This window comes from Varanus komodoensis, unplaced genomic scaffold, assembly GCF_004798865.1.
Source record: "Varanus komodoensis strain SLA01 unplaced genomic scaffold, ASM479886v1 scaffold39, whole genome shotgun sequence".
In the NCBI taxonomy this organism is placed as follows: domain Eukaryota; kingdom Metazoa; phylum Chordata; class Lepidosauria; order Squamata; family Varanidae; genus Varanus; species Varanus komodoensis.
In genome coordinates, this window is record NW_025335922.1 from 4,654,775 (window position 1) to 4,673,216 (window position 18,442).

The 18,442-nt window shown below is 42.1% G+C and overlaps 1 protein-coding gene across 1 annotated transcript in view; it reads right to left on the bottom strand.

Moving 5' to 3' along the window:
- BTBD11 (BTB domain containing 11) overlaps positions 1–18,442 on the bottom strand; it is a 234,420-nt gene that overhangs the window by 131,580 nt on the left and 84,398 nt on the right. The window contains exon 4 of the mRNA XM_044441292.1: positions 5,368–5,395. Within this exon, the coding sequence (XP_044297227.1) occupies positions 5,368–5,395 (28 nt within the window). The remainder of the gene's footprint in view (positions 1–5,367; positions 5,396–18,442) is intronic.

The window sequence follows — 18,442 nt, forward strand, 5'->3', positions numbered from 1 at the left end:
CAACAAACATGGTTACCATGGTTCATAGCTTTTTTCTATGATCTACCTCACAATCAAGTAGTTGCTGCATTATTGTTTTTTCCATCCTCCCCAGTGAGTCCTTCCAGTGTTGACACATATTCCATCAACCAATGCGCTGGAAATTCAATCTGAAGAGACATCGCTCCCTTCCTATGTCACCTGTCTCTCGTTCATTGGCCCACACATAGAGGCTAGATGGGTGGAGTGGTTCCAGCAATTGGTGCTCTTTCTAGGGGACTCTGTGGTAGTTACATACCAGGCATGTGGAAACCACAATCCTAAGTCCAGACAACACAACAAGCCATGGTGGTATGGAAAAACTACAGGATAAGTAATTGGTTTTTTATCATGTTTCTAAACACAAAACTTACTGTGGTGAATTATAATGATAGGGTTCAGACAACACAACAGACCAACAATGGAAAAAATGGTTTGTTGTGCAGTCTGAACCCAGACTCCGTGTCCTGGCTCCATTTAAAGGGCTGATGCTTATTTTTAAGGCCCTGAAACAGCATGGGACACTTAGCTGTACGAGAGCTTTTCTCCGTAACAGTCTGTCCATGACTGAACTCACCAGGGAAGGCTCTTTAATTAGAAGCAATGCCCTTCTCTACAGTGGCACCTCAGTTTTTGAACACCTACCCAACAGAACCATGCCTGGCACCAACACCACAATATATATATAGAAACCAGGTTAAAAAGTTTTTTATTTGTCCAAATAGTTTAATGCCAATAGTCTGTTAGACTCTTCCATTGTTTTATTTGCTCCTCCACTATTTTATTATGAATATTTCAAATAACATTTAAAATTTATTTCACATGGTTAGTTACCTTCTTTCTACCCTGTCCTGGCATCTGCAAGAACGAAGGGTGATTTGAACAAACTATAACATATAATATAACAAATCGCCACTTAAGGATAAATTATCTTTTTGCAGGCCAGTCTCTGCTACAGTGATCCTTGTTAAGACCAGAGCTTCAAACATAACTAAATACTGAAACATATATTTATATAATATTTTTCCATCTTTCCTGCCCTCTTTCACTCCTTGCAAGATAAGATGTGCAATGCTGCTTTGCATACTTAAGTTATTGCAGTATAAGCAGGATTTTTTCTATTATTCTTTTTGCAACGATGCTGTCAAAAGATGGAGGGCAAATCTGTTGGATTCAGACAGTGCTCTGTGCATCTTTTTGGCAGGGCTCACTGTAGTTTGACTCCAATATGACATTGCTTTTTATTTGCTGGATGATTTACTTCCTTTTAGTCGGCAAATACAAAGAGCTGGAAAGGATTTGGAAGAAAGCAAAGGAAAGGACTGGGAAGCCTCTTAATTAAAGACAAAAAACAGGAATGTGGAACCTAATTAATTTAAAGCAGATGCTCTCTTTGACCAGGTGGTCAAAATAACAACATGCTTCAGTGTAAATAGAGCAGCTGGAGAGACTGGTGCATAGTAAATGGGTTATTATAACAAGCTTATTCATACAAAATGCAAAAGGCAGCTTGACTAGTGCTTCAAATTAAAGGCTTATTTGTAGTTCTGCACACAGCCTTTGGGAATGCTTTCTCCTAGGGGAGAGAGCATCCTAGTGGTGCCTGTAGGAGCACCAAGAGGCATGAAACCACCCGACAGCTGTGGGAACCTACCTTTCTTAATGCTTGTCCTAATATATCAGTAATTCAGAAACCCTAAACCATTTTGGAGGAAGGGAATATTTCCAAACCAGGTACACATCTTTGCTTTGGATGCACCAGTATTCTCTGGCCATCAGGGACAACCCATACATGCTGTGCTCCAGGCCTCAAAGCACTGCAGTGATTCCCCAGCCAAATCTAACGTTTCCAATTTTCTGTAAGAACCCAGACGTTCCACATGTGCTACATGCTTTTAATCTGCTTCTTCTTCAGCTGTAACCACAATGCAGCATTATGACAGCACTGATAGTAATAGAAACCATTGCTATTTGTAAGCAGGGTTGAGGACCCTAGTTATACACTCTGGTTGTATGCTGACTACAGGCAGTATTCATATGGGCTGGGTTTACGCAACATGATAAGCAACTCTGCATGGTCACTACAGTTCACTTAGACGCAAAGAACCAAAGCAGAGGCTGGGCAGCTGCAACAGCTCCTAGTCTGGGCACTCTTTCCAGAAGAATCCATGATGATTGAATTCCAGGGCCATGGAAACTATAATTTGAGTTCAGATAACCAACTAGGGCTTGGTGGCACCACAAGCTGGGTTTGGACAGCACAACAGAGCAATCATAGTGGGAGGGGGGGAGAGAGAGAGAAACCCACCACGGCTTGCTATGTTGTCTGAACTCAGCCACTGCCTCGAGGGTACATTCACTGTTAGTTCTGCAAAGGGGAGGGAAACAGCAAAGCAAGAGTTTGCAACACACTCCCAGTGTCCCCACCAATGCCTGGGACGGAAAACACTGAATTGGACTGGGCTAATCCATTCCATTGTGGATTCATATCACACCTGAACGTTACAGATAAAACTGTCTTGACAGGCTCCTCTCTGCTGCCCAGCCACTCTCTAATCGATATGCAAGTATTCGAACTCTTCTCACTGTGCCATTTTGAAATGTGTTTTTATTCTCCAGTCTTCGTGCACCCTATTGATTCAGTAGCTACTAAGAACACCATACAGTTGTAAAGAAAAGCTTAAAAAGTGTGCAAATTAAGTTGTTTGCTGGAGTTTATAGATTACATAATCAAGAAACAAAAGGAAACCAACACTTCCTTCCTATGCAAGGAAAATACCATTACCAGAATATACTGAAGGATGACAATATTTCCACCAACACTTCTGCAGATACAATGTTTCAGTACTGCTATCTAGGTGGAGGGGGTTAAACGATCTGTCTTTACACAAAAATATTATCTACAGATGTATCCAGCCCACCTTTTTGAAATAACAGCCCAAAAATGTATGACTTGAAAGGTAAGGCAATGTTGCAAACATTGTATCTGATGTGGTTTGCAAACACACCATTCCAAATTACAGTCTCCTGCATGTCAGCTGTTAATCCATTCTCACACACTGCGGGGTTGCCATATCTTTAACATACAACAGTTCTGTGTATGCGCTGTAGGAAATAATCTCAGAAAAGCTTTGTAATTAATATATTTAAATAATATAATGACCTTAGCAGGAAAAGCTTGAGATCATCAGAAAGTCTTCCATGCATCGGGATTTGAACCCAGATCACAGTCCGAATCACAGACTAAAGACAGTATCTCCTGCGTTGGGTGAGCAATTTGTCTGACCTAGTATTACTGTTCTTTATGTTTTTATGGTCTGTCACTGTTACTAGCTACGTTACATCTGAATTGCAATGAACTACTACTACAACTGCTACTATGGTGATGCTTATGTCAGTTGCACAGTACAGTGATCAGTGGCACAATTGTTGTCTGTATAGTTGTCTGACTGAAACCTACAGTGATCATACACTTGTGCCCAGGTGTTTATTTTGCCTATCAATGGATGCATGCATAGGCATAGAGCAATACCTGTGGTCTCCCTCCCATCTGTTCATTCAGTTTTGATATGCCAACTGTACAGAAAATGACACACCACACCTGCTTTAAAGCATCTGCTTCAGGGCAGAGTGAATTCTGAGCCACCAATTCAGAGCTCAGGATCTTTTGCAATTAAATGTCCTATGCCATAAAACTTCCTTCAGCAACAAAGCCAGACGCCAACATCATTGAGCTGAAAAATGATTTACAATGATCGCTTCTTCAATTGCAAATCCTTGTAGATTTTTTTTCTTTTTAAATAGGTCAAAAGGACCTGGGTTTCAGAAAAACTTTCCTGCATCTGACATTCATGCTGAAGAATTCTGAGAGACAAGAAACAAGTTGCTGAAGAGACAACATGGAATTGTCTGGCCAGGAAACAGGCTACCTTCAATAGAGGATGGAGAAAGGTTATCTTATTTGGACAGTTCAATATGCTGAAGGCACATAAGAACTATTTCACTATATCCCTAGAAGGCTCTATGTTATTATGAAGAGGGCCCATAGCTCAGGGGTGGAGCACATGCTTTCAAAATGCATAAACTCCATTCTCAAAGTCTGCCATTATCAATTAAAAAGGATCTTTAGTAGCAGAGAACTGTTCCAGAAAATGAACAGCTCTCCAGCTACACGTTAGTACTCTGTGCAACTACCAGTTGGTATAACTCAGCAAGGAGAAACCTAAGGTCCTCCAGATGTTGTTGTAGAATCCAACTCCTATCAACCCCACTCAGCATGGCCAATGTCAAGGTGTGATGGCCACCTTGTAGACTGGAGAGCTACTGCTTACCCATCTATCCTGGTACAGACCACACAGAGCTGATGGTTATACAGTCTGATTTAGTTCAAGGCAGTTTCAGACGCTGGGAAAATAACTTTGCCTAGTTCAGTTGGAATGAGCCCACTTCATTCAGTTCAGCAAAACTAGAAAGCAAAATGTATTTCTAAGACCATCACACCATTTTAACATAAAGCTTTTTGTTGATTATTCAATCAGTTAAATCTGCATATAAGAAGGAAAAAACCATTTAAAAGAAAAATGCCTACCTCCTTTGTTTTTAAAACATGTCATATGTCACAGCAGACACTGTTGCAGAAGAAAGATTTCCTGTCTCTCTTGCACAGGAGGGAAGCTTTATATAAGAAAATGTGTGCCATCTAATATTGCTATTTACAGTATCTGTATTACAAATAATGTTAACACATTGAAAGTCTGATCTTCAGTTAACTGGAAGAACCAGTTGATCAAAGAGTTTTTAATATAAATGTTGCAACCCTACTAACTTGTACATCAAAACCTGATCCTGAGAAAAGGCAGTGTGAATTAGGTTCGGAATAATATATTCAGCAACAAGGACCTTCTTCCCCTTTCATGACCTCCCAATGCAGAATTGTTCAAAATTCCTATTTGCAATTCATTTAGCTTCCCTGACAGCAAAGGCAATTACAACAAGCACAATATAACATCAGTAACACTCACTATATCAGAATTAAACAAAAATTTACTAAGACTGATTCCTTCTGGCCAACCTCACTCCTAAATTGTGCAGAAGGGCTAAGTCATGTCTTTGGATGCCAGGATTGTACATCTGGAAAACTCCTGGATGGAGGGCATTTTACAGTGTCCTCTGCCCACAATGCATGCAAGCCGAGCCTTACAGCATCCAACACAGGGTGTGAAGTGCCGTGGCAGCAAGTACTGCATTTCATCTGGGTGGCTGCTTCTTAGCACCTAGATGGTCACAGGGAGGAGGGAGGATGCTGGGACATTATTTGGATGCAGCACAGGCTGCTGACCTCACCCCAGCATGTCCCTTTAGCCCTCCCTGATACGGACTTCCAAACTCAGAGACGCAGCCAATGCAGTTCTTTCCATTCTAGCTGCAAGGGGTGTAGGGGCTCCACAGTCAGAATCCCAGCTCTCAGGCTGCAGCATCTCAGAGCTAGACAGACAGACAGACAGACATCTGAGGCCCATCCATTAAGCACACAGCAAACCTACTCTGTGCTTGATGGAACTTCTGTTTATACATTGTGAAGGTTTATGGATTTGACAGACAAATTAAATATAAATCCCTCTATGATTCATAGAGCAAGTGGACACAAACCCAGGTGGCAGCGTTCCATACTCTCCATTCTGTGCTCATGGGGAAAACGAGAGTAGGCAGCGGGATAAAGAAGGTCCATTAAGCAAGGAGACGATGTTTTGCAAGTTCAGAGTGTGATTGCCTCTATACAGAATGTAAAACTGTTATCACCACCTTGCAGTGTGGACAGAGGAGGACAGGAGGGAACCACTGGCTTGCCATGAAGGCATATACTGGGCTCAAGAGCTCACTGGGCACTGAATTCAATCTGGTCTGCTTCGTGATGGCCATGCAGGTGCCTCCCTGTTCTTCCCCAGCCTCTGTGATTTTGCATGGCACGAATCTTACCCTTTTGCTACCTATCTCAGGTCATCCCCAGGTCATGGCTAGTTTGTTGTGAATTCAGAACTCCTTCCACTTCTGCATACCTGAAATGATTACTGTGCCTGACAGTGGTGATCCCTTTACCTCTCAGAAGAATTCCTAATGGCAAGCTAAACTCCACAAGGATCAGTTTTGCTTAATTCCAATTCATTTCTATCTCTGATAAGCCCACTTAATAAGCAAAGAAATTACCAAAGCTGGAATAATACCCAAACATTCCTTGGTGTTACCTATTCAGTTTTAACCCACCTGATTTCTTATTTTCAGGGACAACTTCAGAGGTGTCATGGCCCTTGAGTGCATTTAATCGCAGGGGGAACTGATTGACCTTGTTTGCCAGAGAGGTATAGATGTGTGTTTATCTATATCTAAAACAGAAGGTCAGCAACATGTACCATAACTCACACTGACCACAGCCAGCATGGCCAGTGGTCAGAAATTTATGCAAGTTGTGAGGTATGGTTCAAAACAGGTGGTCAGCACCAGGTTCCCTGCTGCTGTTCTACATGAAGACAGCTTGTTCCATTGCTTCCGAACTACGTCTGGACCACTGTTGTGCTTTAGTTACCACTGTGTTGCTGTGCATCATATTCAGGCTTCATAAAAATGAACAGAACACAGACACTGAATTCCATACTTATCTGAGATTTGCAATGCACATACAAAGATGTATACATTTGGAACAGTCATACAAAAACAAAAAACCATATATTTAGAATAATGTGCAATAAATGCTTTTTTGAGGAACAAATATTGCTAATAATTTTAGAATTAAAATGCACTTATGTGTGTCTATTTTGCGGGCAGAAGTATATAAAGAATGCACATACCTGAATTGCTGCGAATTGCTTTGGCTATTGAGAAGCATCAAAATTTTATATACCTACATGAAAATCTGTCCTGGGAAATGTGGGCAGTTCACACATTAACAATTTATTGCAGGTGCCACTTGTATTTGCTCATGAAAAGGAGGCCGCAAGACTTACGTCCACTTGGTAATGGGAGTCTTGGGGTTTTGGGTGTGTGTGTTTACTAAGTCCCAGTGTCCCCAACTTTTGCACCCATTCCCAAGAGTCCAGGTGCACAGGAAAATGGAAGAGTGCAGCCCACCCTGTTTTACTGAAGTCAAGACAGTGTACTCTTTATGACATTTGACAGAAAATATCCCACAGCACAAAATATGTTCGGAGATGTGTGTGTGTGTGAACACTAAAGGGAAGGCAAACTGCATGAGCACTGAGTACACTTTGCTGCCCTGAAAGGCAGTGGATGGAGTATCCTGGTAAAGGGCATGGCTGAAACCCCGAAATCCCTCATATGAGCACTCCACATAGGAACACTTCACTGAAGGTCCCACTTGCCTTTTTGTGCTTCCCCAGCAAAGCACAGCAGCCCCAAAGTGGCTCACAATAGCAGCCACTGCCTGAAGCCATGCTTTGTAAGAGTAGGCACTTAAGCTTCAAAAGCAGCAGGAGATGAAAGGGCCTTTTGCTTCCCCAGCATCACCTCAGTCTACATGCATCCGTTATCTTGAGACTGCAGGGAAAAGAAGAGAGGCTGATGCTTCAGGGGGGCAAGGGAACTCTGAGCAACAGGCAAGGGGGCCTGCTGGTCGTCAGATGGGGCAGGAAGCTCCGATCCATGTGAACAACCCAGAAGGGAATGACTACCGATGGACTAGGGAGCACATGAAGAGGCAATGAACTGTGCCCTGGGAGAGATGACCAGGCAAGGCCAATAGGCGCCAAAGAATCCGATAAGGAAAGGGCAGTGCTCTCTTGTTAAAGTTGTTTGTTTGGCTTCAGCAGAAGCAGTGAAATAGCAGTTCAGAAGAATGTTGGTTTCCTTTCTTTCCTCTTTTCACATGGTGCATATTGGAGCTGGTATAAGTGAATCAAGGTCTGTGTTGAAATTCCCAATTCCCATGAATCCTGAGGGTTGCCTCTCATGTAGCAGGTGGATGCCACCCTCAAGCTACCACCCTCTAGGGGTATTGCTCTTCCATCACAACCATCCAACATGCTGCCTGAGGATGATGGGACTTGTAGATCAATATGGGCAAAGAGTGGCAAGTTGGGAAAGGCAGACTAGACTGTTCAACTAGGACTGAAGTGAGCCAGCTTTAAAACCCACTCAGTCATGGAGCTTATGAGCTGAAAAGCCCAGTTATCAACTGCACCTGAGGCATTTCAAACACATAAATATTTATCTTGCTAGCCTAAGTAGCAGCAGTAGTGAGTGGAAAGTTTCTCACCCATGCTTCTGGCCCAAGACCTCTTTTAATCCCACTGAGCTGTCATTTCCTAGAACACACATCAACATACACAATTTGGTGTTTTGTTTTGTTTTGTTTTTGTTTTAATGCTTAAACCACAGTGTCATGAGTGTGAAGACAAAGATGAACAGAAAGTGCTGATGGCAGAACTGATGGTGGAAAGCAGGTTCTTCTGTTCATCAGTATGCAAAACTGAAAATTAAAAACTGTGAAAGTAGATTCGGGAACTACCAGAAGAAGCCAGCTTACCGCAGGGCACTGAACGTGCATTAGCAGGGGATACACAGACACATTAGAAGTGTATTTTGCTATAATTAGGCCAAGTGACCCAGCAAGTTTCTTTCCTGGTCAGAAATTGGTCCCATTAGACCTGGCATCAATGTTCTTTAATACATGCTGCTTCCTCTTCTCCTCAAGTAGGTCGGCACCTGTAGCAACAAGCCTGCCTATCTAATCGAGAGGATTTGGCATCAAACTGGATTGTTTAGGATAGGGGATTTCATTCATCCCATTGGCTTTTAGGGAGCACCATCCAGGAGATGGAGATAGCATAAAATTCCTTTCTGGCAGATAAAGAGAAAAATGAACAATAACCAAGCATATTATTGACGCATGGTAACTTTTACCAGTTTGTCCACCTGTGCATACCTGTGAGCCACCTGATGGCTTGTACAGCACATTGCCCAAGTCTTTCGCCTAGAAGACAGTGGCCTAATGCAAGACTGAAGTTCTGGGCTACTGAGAGGAGGGTGACTGAAATAGTCTACCAAGAAATGATAGGAAAGGGGAACATTTGGCCCTCCCAGTGTTGTTGGATTCTATCTCCCAACAGGCACAACCAGGATGGTCAGTGGCCTGGATGATGGAAGTTGTAGTCCAAATAAGTCTGGAAGGATATAAGTATTTGTTATGTGTGGATGCCATCCTTCCTCAAAGAGATCACAGCAGGGTCTCTGAAACTTCCAGGGGTCTCTATGTATTTGTTAGAGGCTGGCTTGCTTCTCTGCAGAAGGAAAGCTACAACCTCCTTCAAACTTTTCTACACTGCAAGGCTACATCATTCTTGATCTACCACTTAGTTAATATACCCTTCTAGAATTAATATTGTCTATGCACTTTTTGCAATCTGTTTTCTTGTATTGCAATATCAGAAGAAAGCCCTTTAGCAAATTCAGCTGTATAAAATAATAGTCAGATGTGAATATTAAGTTTGTTAACAAGAGCAGTGAAAAGGGTCTTGTCCTTGCACTTGCACTTATATTTGACCAATTGGTAAAAATTGACCCTTAACAAAGCTATGGACCCCATTATTGAAAATACGTCACCAGCCAAGCTATAACTCAAATGCAGATTACTTAATTTCAGTCTAAGCATCATCTCTATTCTACCTTTACTTTTTAAAATAATGAAAGGTTAGGTCACACAGCACCGAAATTAGCTAACCAGGCAGCTGGCCTACATGTTCCTCCCTGCGGGCTTAGCCTCACAGGACGCTCCTGCCCTGCTCTCCCTCCCGCTCTAGCACATCAGTCCATCCTCCCCGCGAGAGCGCCTGTCAAGCACATTCCATTGTAAACAGTGAGATGAAATGACTTTGTGCTTTTGACCAATGAGGAGTAGCTAGAAGCCTGCAAATGCATGTCACTCCTCCTCCATCTCTGATTCCAGCGATGAAAGCTGAATTTTCTGCTTGACTAATGTAACTCTGCTCTTTTACCATCACAGGAAAAGCTCTGTACTTGGAAAGCAGAATGTAATGATCTCCCCAAATTAAAACCTCTATGACCAAAAGGAAGGAAGGAAGGAAGTCCAGCCAAGTGCTCAGATGCCTTATAACCGGGCACGTTCTTTTTAATTTGCAACTAGTTGCTGTGTCACATAAATGCTCCAGCATTGCTTTGTAGCCACATTCTGGAATTTATGCAATTCTATTCAAAGTTAGGAAAATCCTTTTCTGTTCTAAGAAGATTTAATGCAGTTAAGTTTTTTAGAGGGAGTCGACCCATTAGCTGATTAAAAGCTATAGATCACCATGCTTTGGACACACTCAGAACATTACGAATTCGAAGTGTCAAAAAAGCTTCCAGCATAACCAGTGTCTCTGAAATTACTATGGCTACAGTTAATAAAACTTCGTGTTCAATCTTTTTTCAGGTCTGAAATGCCAACAGGCAAAGAATTTATGGCAGCCTTTAAAACTGTCTTTTTATAGAAATGAGTTATTGGTAGTTTGATGCTCCCAAAAACAAAGCAAAGAAAGCTATGCATAAAGCATTGTTCTAGGGCCAAGACAGCATGCAGCTGAAACACACTCCAAGAGACATACATAATTGGAAGAATTCCACCATTAACTTCCTTCAGATAAAATAAGCAATCCATCTCCAACGAAACAATACATAGAAGAAATTTTATTTGCAGTGTGGCATTTTAAAACTTGCCACAGTCAACCAATGTTGATTTCATTATAAAAACATAAAAAGTCATCCCAAAGAAGTCATACCTGGCCTCAGTTGTTCACGCCCTAGTTGTGAGATGACCACTCTGCAATTAAGATGAATAACATAAAGAAAACCTTCTTAGCCTAATCGAAAAACTGTAATGATCCAATAATGAAGTGAATACGTCTTTCACCATCTCATTCATACCACATTTTGACCCAGCAAATGGCCAAGGAACAAGAGCTGGTCACATGTTCCACTTAAAGTGGGACTGCTTGGTTGTGAGCGGACAGTCCTCTGTCTGAAGTGCTCTGTACAGATCAGGAATGGTAAGAATTGTAAGCCGCCCCGAGGCGGTTGTAAGCCGCCCTGAGGCTTCGGCGAATGGGGCGGCATAAAAATGTTTTAATAAATAAATAAATAAATAAAAATAAGAATGGAGAGCAAGGCCTTGAAGTCACTCCTCATGGGCTGGTCAGAGAATCTTCTGGACTCTGGCAAGATGCACTGGATTCATTCTAAATGCATTACTGCCTGGAAGGGAGCAAGAAAAGCTAAGGTATGCTCCATATACATTTTTATTTGTACAGCATTGAGTACAATGGCATTTAAGGCCCCACAAAACCTTCTTTGAGTCACAGTCTCTTCTTAAAAACATAGCTTTACTGAACCTAAAGAATACATGAGCATTAATTTTCAACAAGGACCGCTGATTTAGGCTTTGAATTGCTCCAATCAATCAGTTCTGAGGCTTGCTTTACCATCAATTGCTCATTTGCTTTTCTCCAGAAATAACATTTCAGAGAGTAAGTGTTACTGTGTTCAGTCAGTTTACTCCCTGGTAAGTATGCACATGACTCCTCTCCATGACATAAATGTAGATTTAATTTTCAGGAATAAACCCTCATTTCAAACCTGCCTCAATTTATTTCTCTTTACAAACAGGTCTATCACATAATTCTGTAATACAGAAATTCTGAGCTAAGTATTACCCAGCTTAGCTGGAAAAGATATGGCTCCATCAGAAATCCGTACCTCAGGACTGTGCACAGTACAATATACCTATTAAATGCTATCAACTGTTATGGACCTTGAACTAAAACAGTGCTATGTCAAGAGAATCCACATTTTGCTTCTTCCTGACCAAGAAAGTGCTATTGTCCTTGCTTGTAGTTTAAGGAAACTTGCTGTGATCCAGCACAAATCTAGAAAGGCCAAGCACACAGTGCAGGGGGGTTGGGGTGCGGGTAATGTGCTATGCATAACTAGGGATAAGGAAGAATTTAGTCTGGTCCACGTTTTTAGGTGAGTCAGCCTAGTTTGCACTTCTAAGAAGCTTCTGTTAGAACAAAACTGAATGTTTTCCTATAGGCAACCACTGTCAGACAAAGGTATATTTTCTCTCCCTACTGGTTCAATCTGTACACAGAACATATCATAAGGAAAACTGGATTTGGATCAGAGAAAGCACGACTGAAAATTGGTAAATATATATATCAATAATTTAAGATATGAAGGTGATATATTACTGACAGAAAGCCGCAATGAACTGAAATGATTCCTGGCAAAAGTGAAAACAGAAGTGCCAAAGCAGTACATCAAGAAAACAAAAATCATGGCGACAGAACCATGATTATAGAACTTTTAAGGTCAACAGTGAAGAAGGGAAATTGTGAAAGGTTGTTCCTACTTTGGCTCAGCTATCCATCTGAATGGAGATTGTGACCAAGACATTTGAAGAGGAAAGGTACTTGGAAGGGCAGCAAAGAAGAATCTAGAAAAGATCATCAAGTGTAAATATGTTTCCACCAGAGACCAAGGACAAGATCATTCACACGACCACACATGAGTGTGAAAGCAGGACAGCGAAGAAACCGGGCGGAAGGAAGGCTGGTGTGTTTGAAGCACAGCACTGGAGGAGAGCCTTGACATCACCCTGGACTGAAAGAAAGGCCAACAAGTGAGTCCTAGATCAAATCAAGACAGAACATTCCCTCAAAGCAAGCATGGTAAAACTGAGGCTGTTGTGCGTTGGGAACATCATGAGAAGGCAAGACTCAGTGGAGAATACAAAAATGCATGGGAACCTGAAGGCAACAGGGCAAGAGGAAAGCCAACTATGACATGGATCAATGTGTAAAGGAAGCCTCAGCCTTGAGTTTACAACAGCTGTGCAGGGTTGTCAATGATAGAACATTTTGGAGGGTTTTCATTTCATTCATCATCTCTGATGATGGCACACAACAAGAAAATGAAATGCAGATTGGAAGAGTTATTTTTTGACTGCATAGTTTCAGAATTTTGTGGTGCAGTTCTCAGTTCAAAACTGCACACAAAAATGTGTGTATTAGGGAAAGTTGCAGACAAAATTGCCTACATTAAGGAAAGTGGTATACAAAATGCATTTGTTAGGGAAAGTCATAAATACAATTTTGATAAAAGATAAATGCAATTGTGTACCTTCTAAAGAAAAAAATCACTGACTCAGAATCATAGAATAGTAGAGATGAAAGGGGCCAAGGAGGCCACTGCAGTTCACCAACTGACACCATCCCAAAGAAATTGGACTGAATAGACTTGGCTGAATAAGATGATAAACTGAGGTGAACCAGATATAAAAGGTGCTGTCCATCCTTATTCAAAGTCCAATATGTCCCACTTATTTTTTACATGGGAACCAGAACAGGAGAGGACTCAGATGCACAGCTGAGCTTCTCCAGTATAGAAAATACCATCTTGGTTCGAGGGTTTTAAAAGGATGAAAAAAAGGAAGCTAAGCCTTACATATGAATTTAATTGAGCTTTCCACTCCCTCAGCCCAAAATTTTTAAAGTTGTCCAGGACTGACGGTGCAGGATAGGCTTACAACTTTTCATGAATCAACATAACCTATTTTTGCACATTTACATTCTGCTGGGTCTAAGAATCCATTTTCATACAGGCAAATGATTATGGGTGCACTTATAAACGAACTATATATGTCATCTAACATCCTTTCTACTCAAGTCCTCTGGGGCTAATCTAAAAGATTACAAATTAATATTTAAAGCTAGAAAGAATTACTAAGGAGTTCATTTTGCTGCAGAAGCCCACTCATACATATTACGTTGGACAATTCCCTGAGAGAAATCACAGTGTAATTTGGAGCAGACGAGAGAAGCAACTTTGCAAAAAGAGACAACAAAATCCAAGCACACATTTCTCAAGGCATCCAAAGAACCAATACAAATCTGATAAAGAGGCTAAGTGGGCCAACCTGTTAGGTGTTAACAAGGGTTAGGGTCAGTATACTGTCAACAAGTATATTATGTGGCCAATTGCAAAGAACTGTGACTGGTAACAAAACTAGCTAGCCAGCAGCATTGCCAATGTTTAAGCTTACTCATGCTGCTGCTGGAGAAAACCAACCTACCAGATTTTTCATATGAATACAGAAGCAGCCAAAACCCCACATCCCACTGTGAAAAGCCTGCTTGCACCAAGCTGTCTCCATCAGCTATCACATGATAAACCCTCACTTGACTCCTTCACACTTGCAAGGAAGTACATTCCATAGTAACCTTTCAGTGCAGAAGTGCAAAGCTCTGCTGGAGTTTGCAATCTCCACAGAACTGGGTCATTGTCTATAAGTAATTAGAAACAAGTTTTTTGTGCTAAGTAAGAAGGCAAGAGAGAAAACACTAGCAGTTGTTCGGCTTTAGGAGCTATGTCTGCACTCATCTATAATCTCTCAACTGAAAATTGATAATCTCAGTTATCAATTTATCTCCCTTGAAGACTGGCTAGACATATTTGTGCAAAATATCATTTTACTGATCAAGTTTTAAGAGCATCTCCCATACGGGTTTCACAGTGCTGTCACATTTTTTTTTTAAACAGGCAACTATAAATCAGTACCAGGATGTTCATTCTGCACAGATTCCTCTCCTCTGGATACTTCCATTGCTTTTTCTTCTATTCATGTGCTGTCCCTAGTGCCTACAATAACCTCACCTACACATTCTTCAAGCTGTTACCCCTTCCTTTGGTTAATGTTTCCTGAAGTCCTGCTACTTTAGCAAAACCCTCTCCTAATGCAAACCCATCCTAGTCACAAATTAACAGCTTTTTCACTCCCCCCACAACCCTCATGCTACAGTTATTTCCATCCACACTGCTCACTGCTATGTTTCAACATCTCTCTCCATCTGAGAGATGGGGTTCTGCAATGGTGCTTGAAGTTCTCTGTTGGTTCCACTGGCTCTTTGGTTTACAAGTCACTGAAGGACTTTAGGGTCATGACCCAATACTAATGCCATCCTACTAACACAGAATGCAAGTATTCTAGAATGCAATTATATCATCTCTACGTTCCAAAGAGTGTGTAACATGCTTCTCTAGCTAAGTAACTACCTAGTAGTAGCAGCAGTAATAAATTTCAGACAAGATTTTTTCAACTTTACATTTCAGATGCTCCCAGTCACACTCCACTTGTTGTTTATGGCCAATTATTTCAGTGTATCCAGAATTTTTCTCACATAGCCTGAACCTCAAAGTTTAGTTCCAGAGGAGGCAGGCAGGGATCCAAAGGGGAAGAGGCAGATGACTGATTATATGAGCCCACCCACTATTTCACTCTAGTCTTTAAATCACTTGTAAACCATTCCCTGATAGAGAATCTCTTTCTAACAGGTTCTGAAAGACTAATGAGGCTGGCTATCATCCAGTTTCTAATGTAACAGGCCAAATATCCAAAATTAGATAATACACCATTGTTGATGCACCACTGAATGCAGAGGTGTGGAAACCAATATCAGGCCCCAACAAAACGATTGGGCACATGTTGGTGTCCATTGCTGGAATTGGGGTCCTTTACACAGGGACCCTTGAAGCATGACCTCCAATGTCTATATCCTCAGAGTCTATAGCAATTTCACACACATTTTGAAGAATAATCAAACTCTCTCAGGGCCAGCACTGACAACGGGTCAGATGGGAATCCACAGGAAGGTGAAGGAGAGCTAGATTCCAGGCCAAAGGCATATCCCTTTAAGGCAGGGGTCTCAAACTCAGCTTACCTGGGGGCCGCTGGAAGTAGAGTCTGGGCCACATCAAGTATTCCACCACCGCGGTGGTGGTGGGCCGCTCATCCTGCGGCCGGCCCGGGCGCCACCGGTGCTGTGAAGGCCGCAGGGCCCCTCCCCCGTGCCCTGCCCGTCCCGGCAATTGGCCTGCGGGCCACGAGTTTGAGACCCCTGTTTTAAGGCTTTCTAGTTGGCAAGGAAGGGGCTGAACCTAGGAGGAGTAAGCTGGGCCTAGAGCCACTTTAGTCAAGACTGTCAGAGCCATTGCTCAGCTGGAGCTTTCCATGGTGCTGGCTTGCCCACTAATACCACACAGACTTCTACTCACACATGGAACATGAGCATCTTCCAAGGCCCATACCTGCAAAGAGAGGGAACCAGCCAGAGCACCAGAAGTGCACACAACCTGTAGGTATAACACAGGAATGTGCAAATCAGCAAAACGTGAGCTAGTTGAAGTTCTCCAAATTATATCTTCAAGCTGAATTCGACTTGAGTCTGTATCAGATTGCAAGCATTAATATGTTTTCTTTTCCCATGAAAACTGGTGTGTATTTTCATATGTCCTTTTCAAAATTTTCACTTCAGTTGCACACATCTTTGAGGTGTGCATTCTTCTCCCATTGATTACAATGTAGTGCACATTTTTCAAATGCATGCACGCTACCAAATGCATTTGTCTCTGATTCAGGAATCACACCTCAAGTTCAGCAATATATGGACTGCCGATTGTGTCCAAGTCCATGTTTAGTCTGAAAGGAAAGAACCAGTTAAATCCTGATTAAAAATTAAATGAAACTAATTTCGCCTTCATCCTTGGTATAATGCTGGAATTACAAGCCCACTGCCAACACATGAGGAATATTCCTGTCTTAGCTTGTGTCTTCAAGAATGTCGGGGCACCTCTGTTTCTGACTCTTGCAGTTCATGCGGATATTGACCCCTATTAAGCCACACTGAATTGGTAATGTGTTTACTTTCTCATTAAGTAATAATAACAAATCACATTCTTTCAGTGCCAGCTAAAAAAAATAGTGCACACACAGATGTCTGTGTCTTCCCCTGCCCCTCAATCTCTACCTTCCAATAGTCATAAAATCCTCAGAACCCCACTGACTAAGCCCAACTCAGTAAAGAAGCCCTGTCACCATGACATTCTCCCACCAGTACACTTAATGCCAGCAAGAAATAAAATCCAGTGAGCTATAATAATAGTTTTTAAAAATTTCCTGCACACGCATCACTCTCCTCGTTGCACCTGGTGTGAAGGCAGAATGAGGAATTGGGCTGCAACAGTGGTGGCAAAGCAACTGCTATGAGACAGGCATGACTCGGGCTGCCTCCAGAAAACCCAGGAGGAAATCATTGACCTGGTTCAGATGACACAATGACTCACGGCGAGTTTGTCAGCCTGCTGTGTTTCGGGCTGGCTTGTCATGATGTCCAATCCTGGCATGGTTTCCTTAGCATGGTTTGTTAAGCCAGCCTGAGACACCATGGCTTGTTGCTGGGTTGCTCAGGATGACCTGTTTTCGGAGAAACCTGACATGGCTTGCTGGGAAGTGCTGGTTAGCCACTTGGCAAGAGCAGCAAAAACCCTGGTCGCTCCTCATGATCTGACTAAACATATCTCCTCTTGATGACATCTTGAAAGGACAATTAGTCAGTTTACTCTTCCACTTTGTTGCCTCCTTAGACAGAGATACTTCATTTTAAAAAACCTGCGGGAGGTTTATGCATATATAACATAGCTTCCTCCCCACCTTTGGGAAGATTCAGACAAATTTTACATATTTTCCCCCCACTGTCAGGAAGATCTGCACTTTTTTTTTTCCATTTTGGGTAGGTTTACACAAACTTAAAAAAAAAAAACTTGGGGGGGATTTGCACCAATTCACTAACGCACAGTAATTACTGAACATTCACAAATTCACACAGATCTACCCATATATTTAAATAGATAAATAAAGCTGAATTGGTGCAACTCTCCAGGAAGGTGAAAATAATTTGCAGAGTAACAAATAAGGTGCTGAGACTGTGCTGCAGATGCCTATAGGACACCTGCTGGGAGCAGGCAAGAGGAGTAAGCAAGCTGCTGAGCACCCAGTTACCTGTCAAGCTGGCATGGAGTTGCAAATAAAGCACTACCACAGCTTATTTTCAGGGAGGCTCATCATGATATGCAAACTGACCCACTGAGAACCTTCAGCTATGGCTTCTGCTCCTCCACAAGGCCACTGGCTCCCTTGCCACCACCTGCAAGGTTCAATCCCCACCACAGCTTAGCAGAAGACAATGCTGGTGACAGTGAGCAGCCACTGCAACTATGACCCATGGGAACATGAGGGAGGTTTGCCTCTGATGGGCTTAACCAAAACCCTCATTATTACATAAATTGTCGCCACCCACCCTAAGACTCTGGTTTTCAGAACATGTACTGGAAGTAAATGACCAGAGCTTCAGCAGGATACAATACTTAAGGACAAGCTGTACCATAATTCAGCACCACTATAAATAAGGCCTTTCGGAGTCAGAACAGAAGCAGTCCCATAAAATGCACGCTTGACGCATGTCTTCATAGCACCTGATCAGGTAGACGAAATGTGGTCATACAGCAGTCCACCATTTCCAAAGTG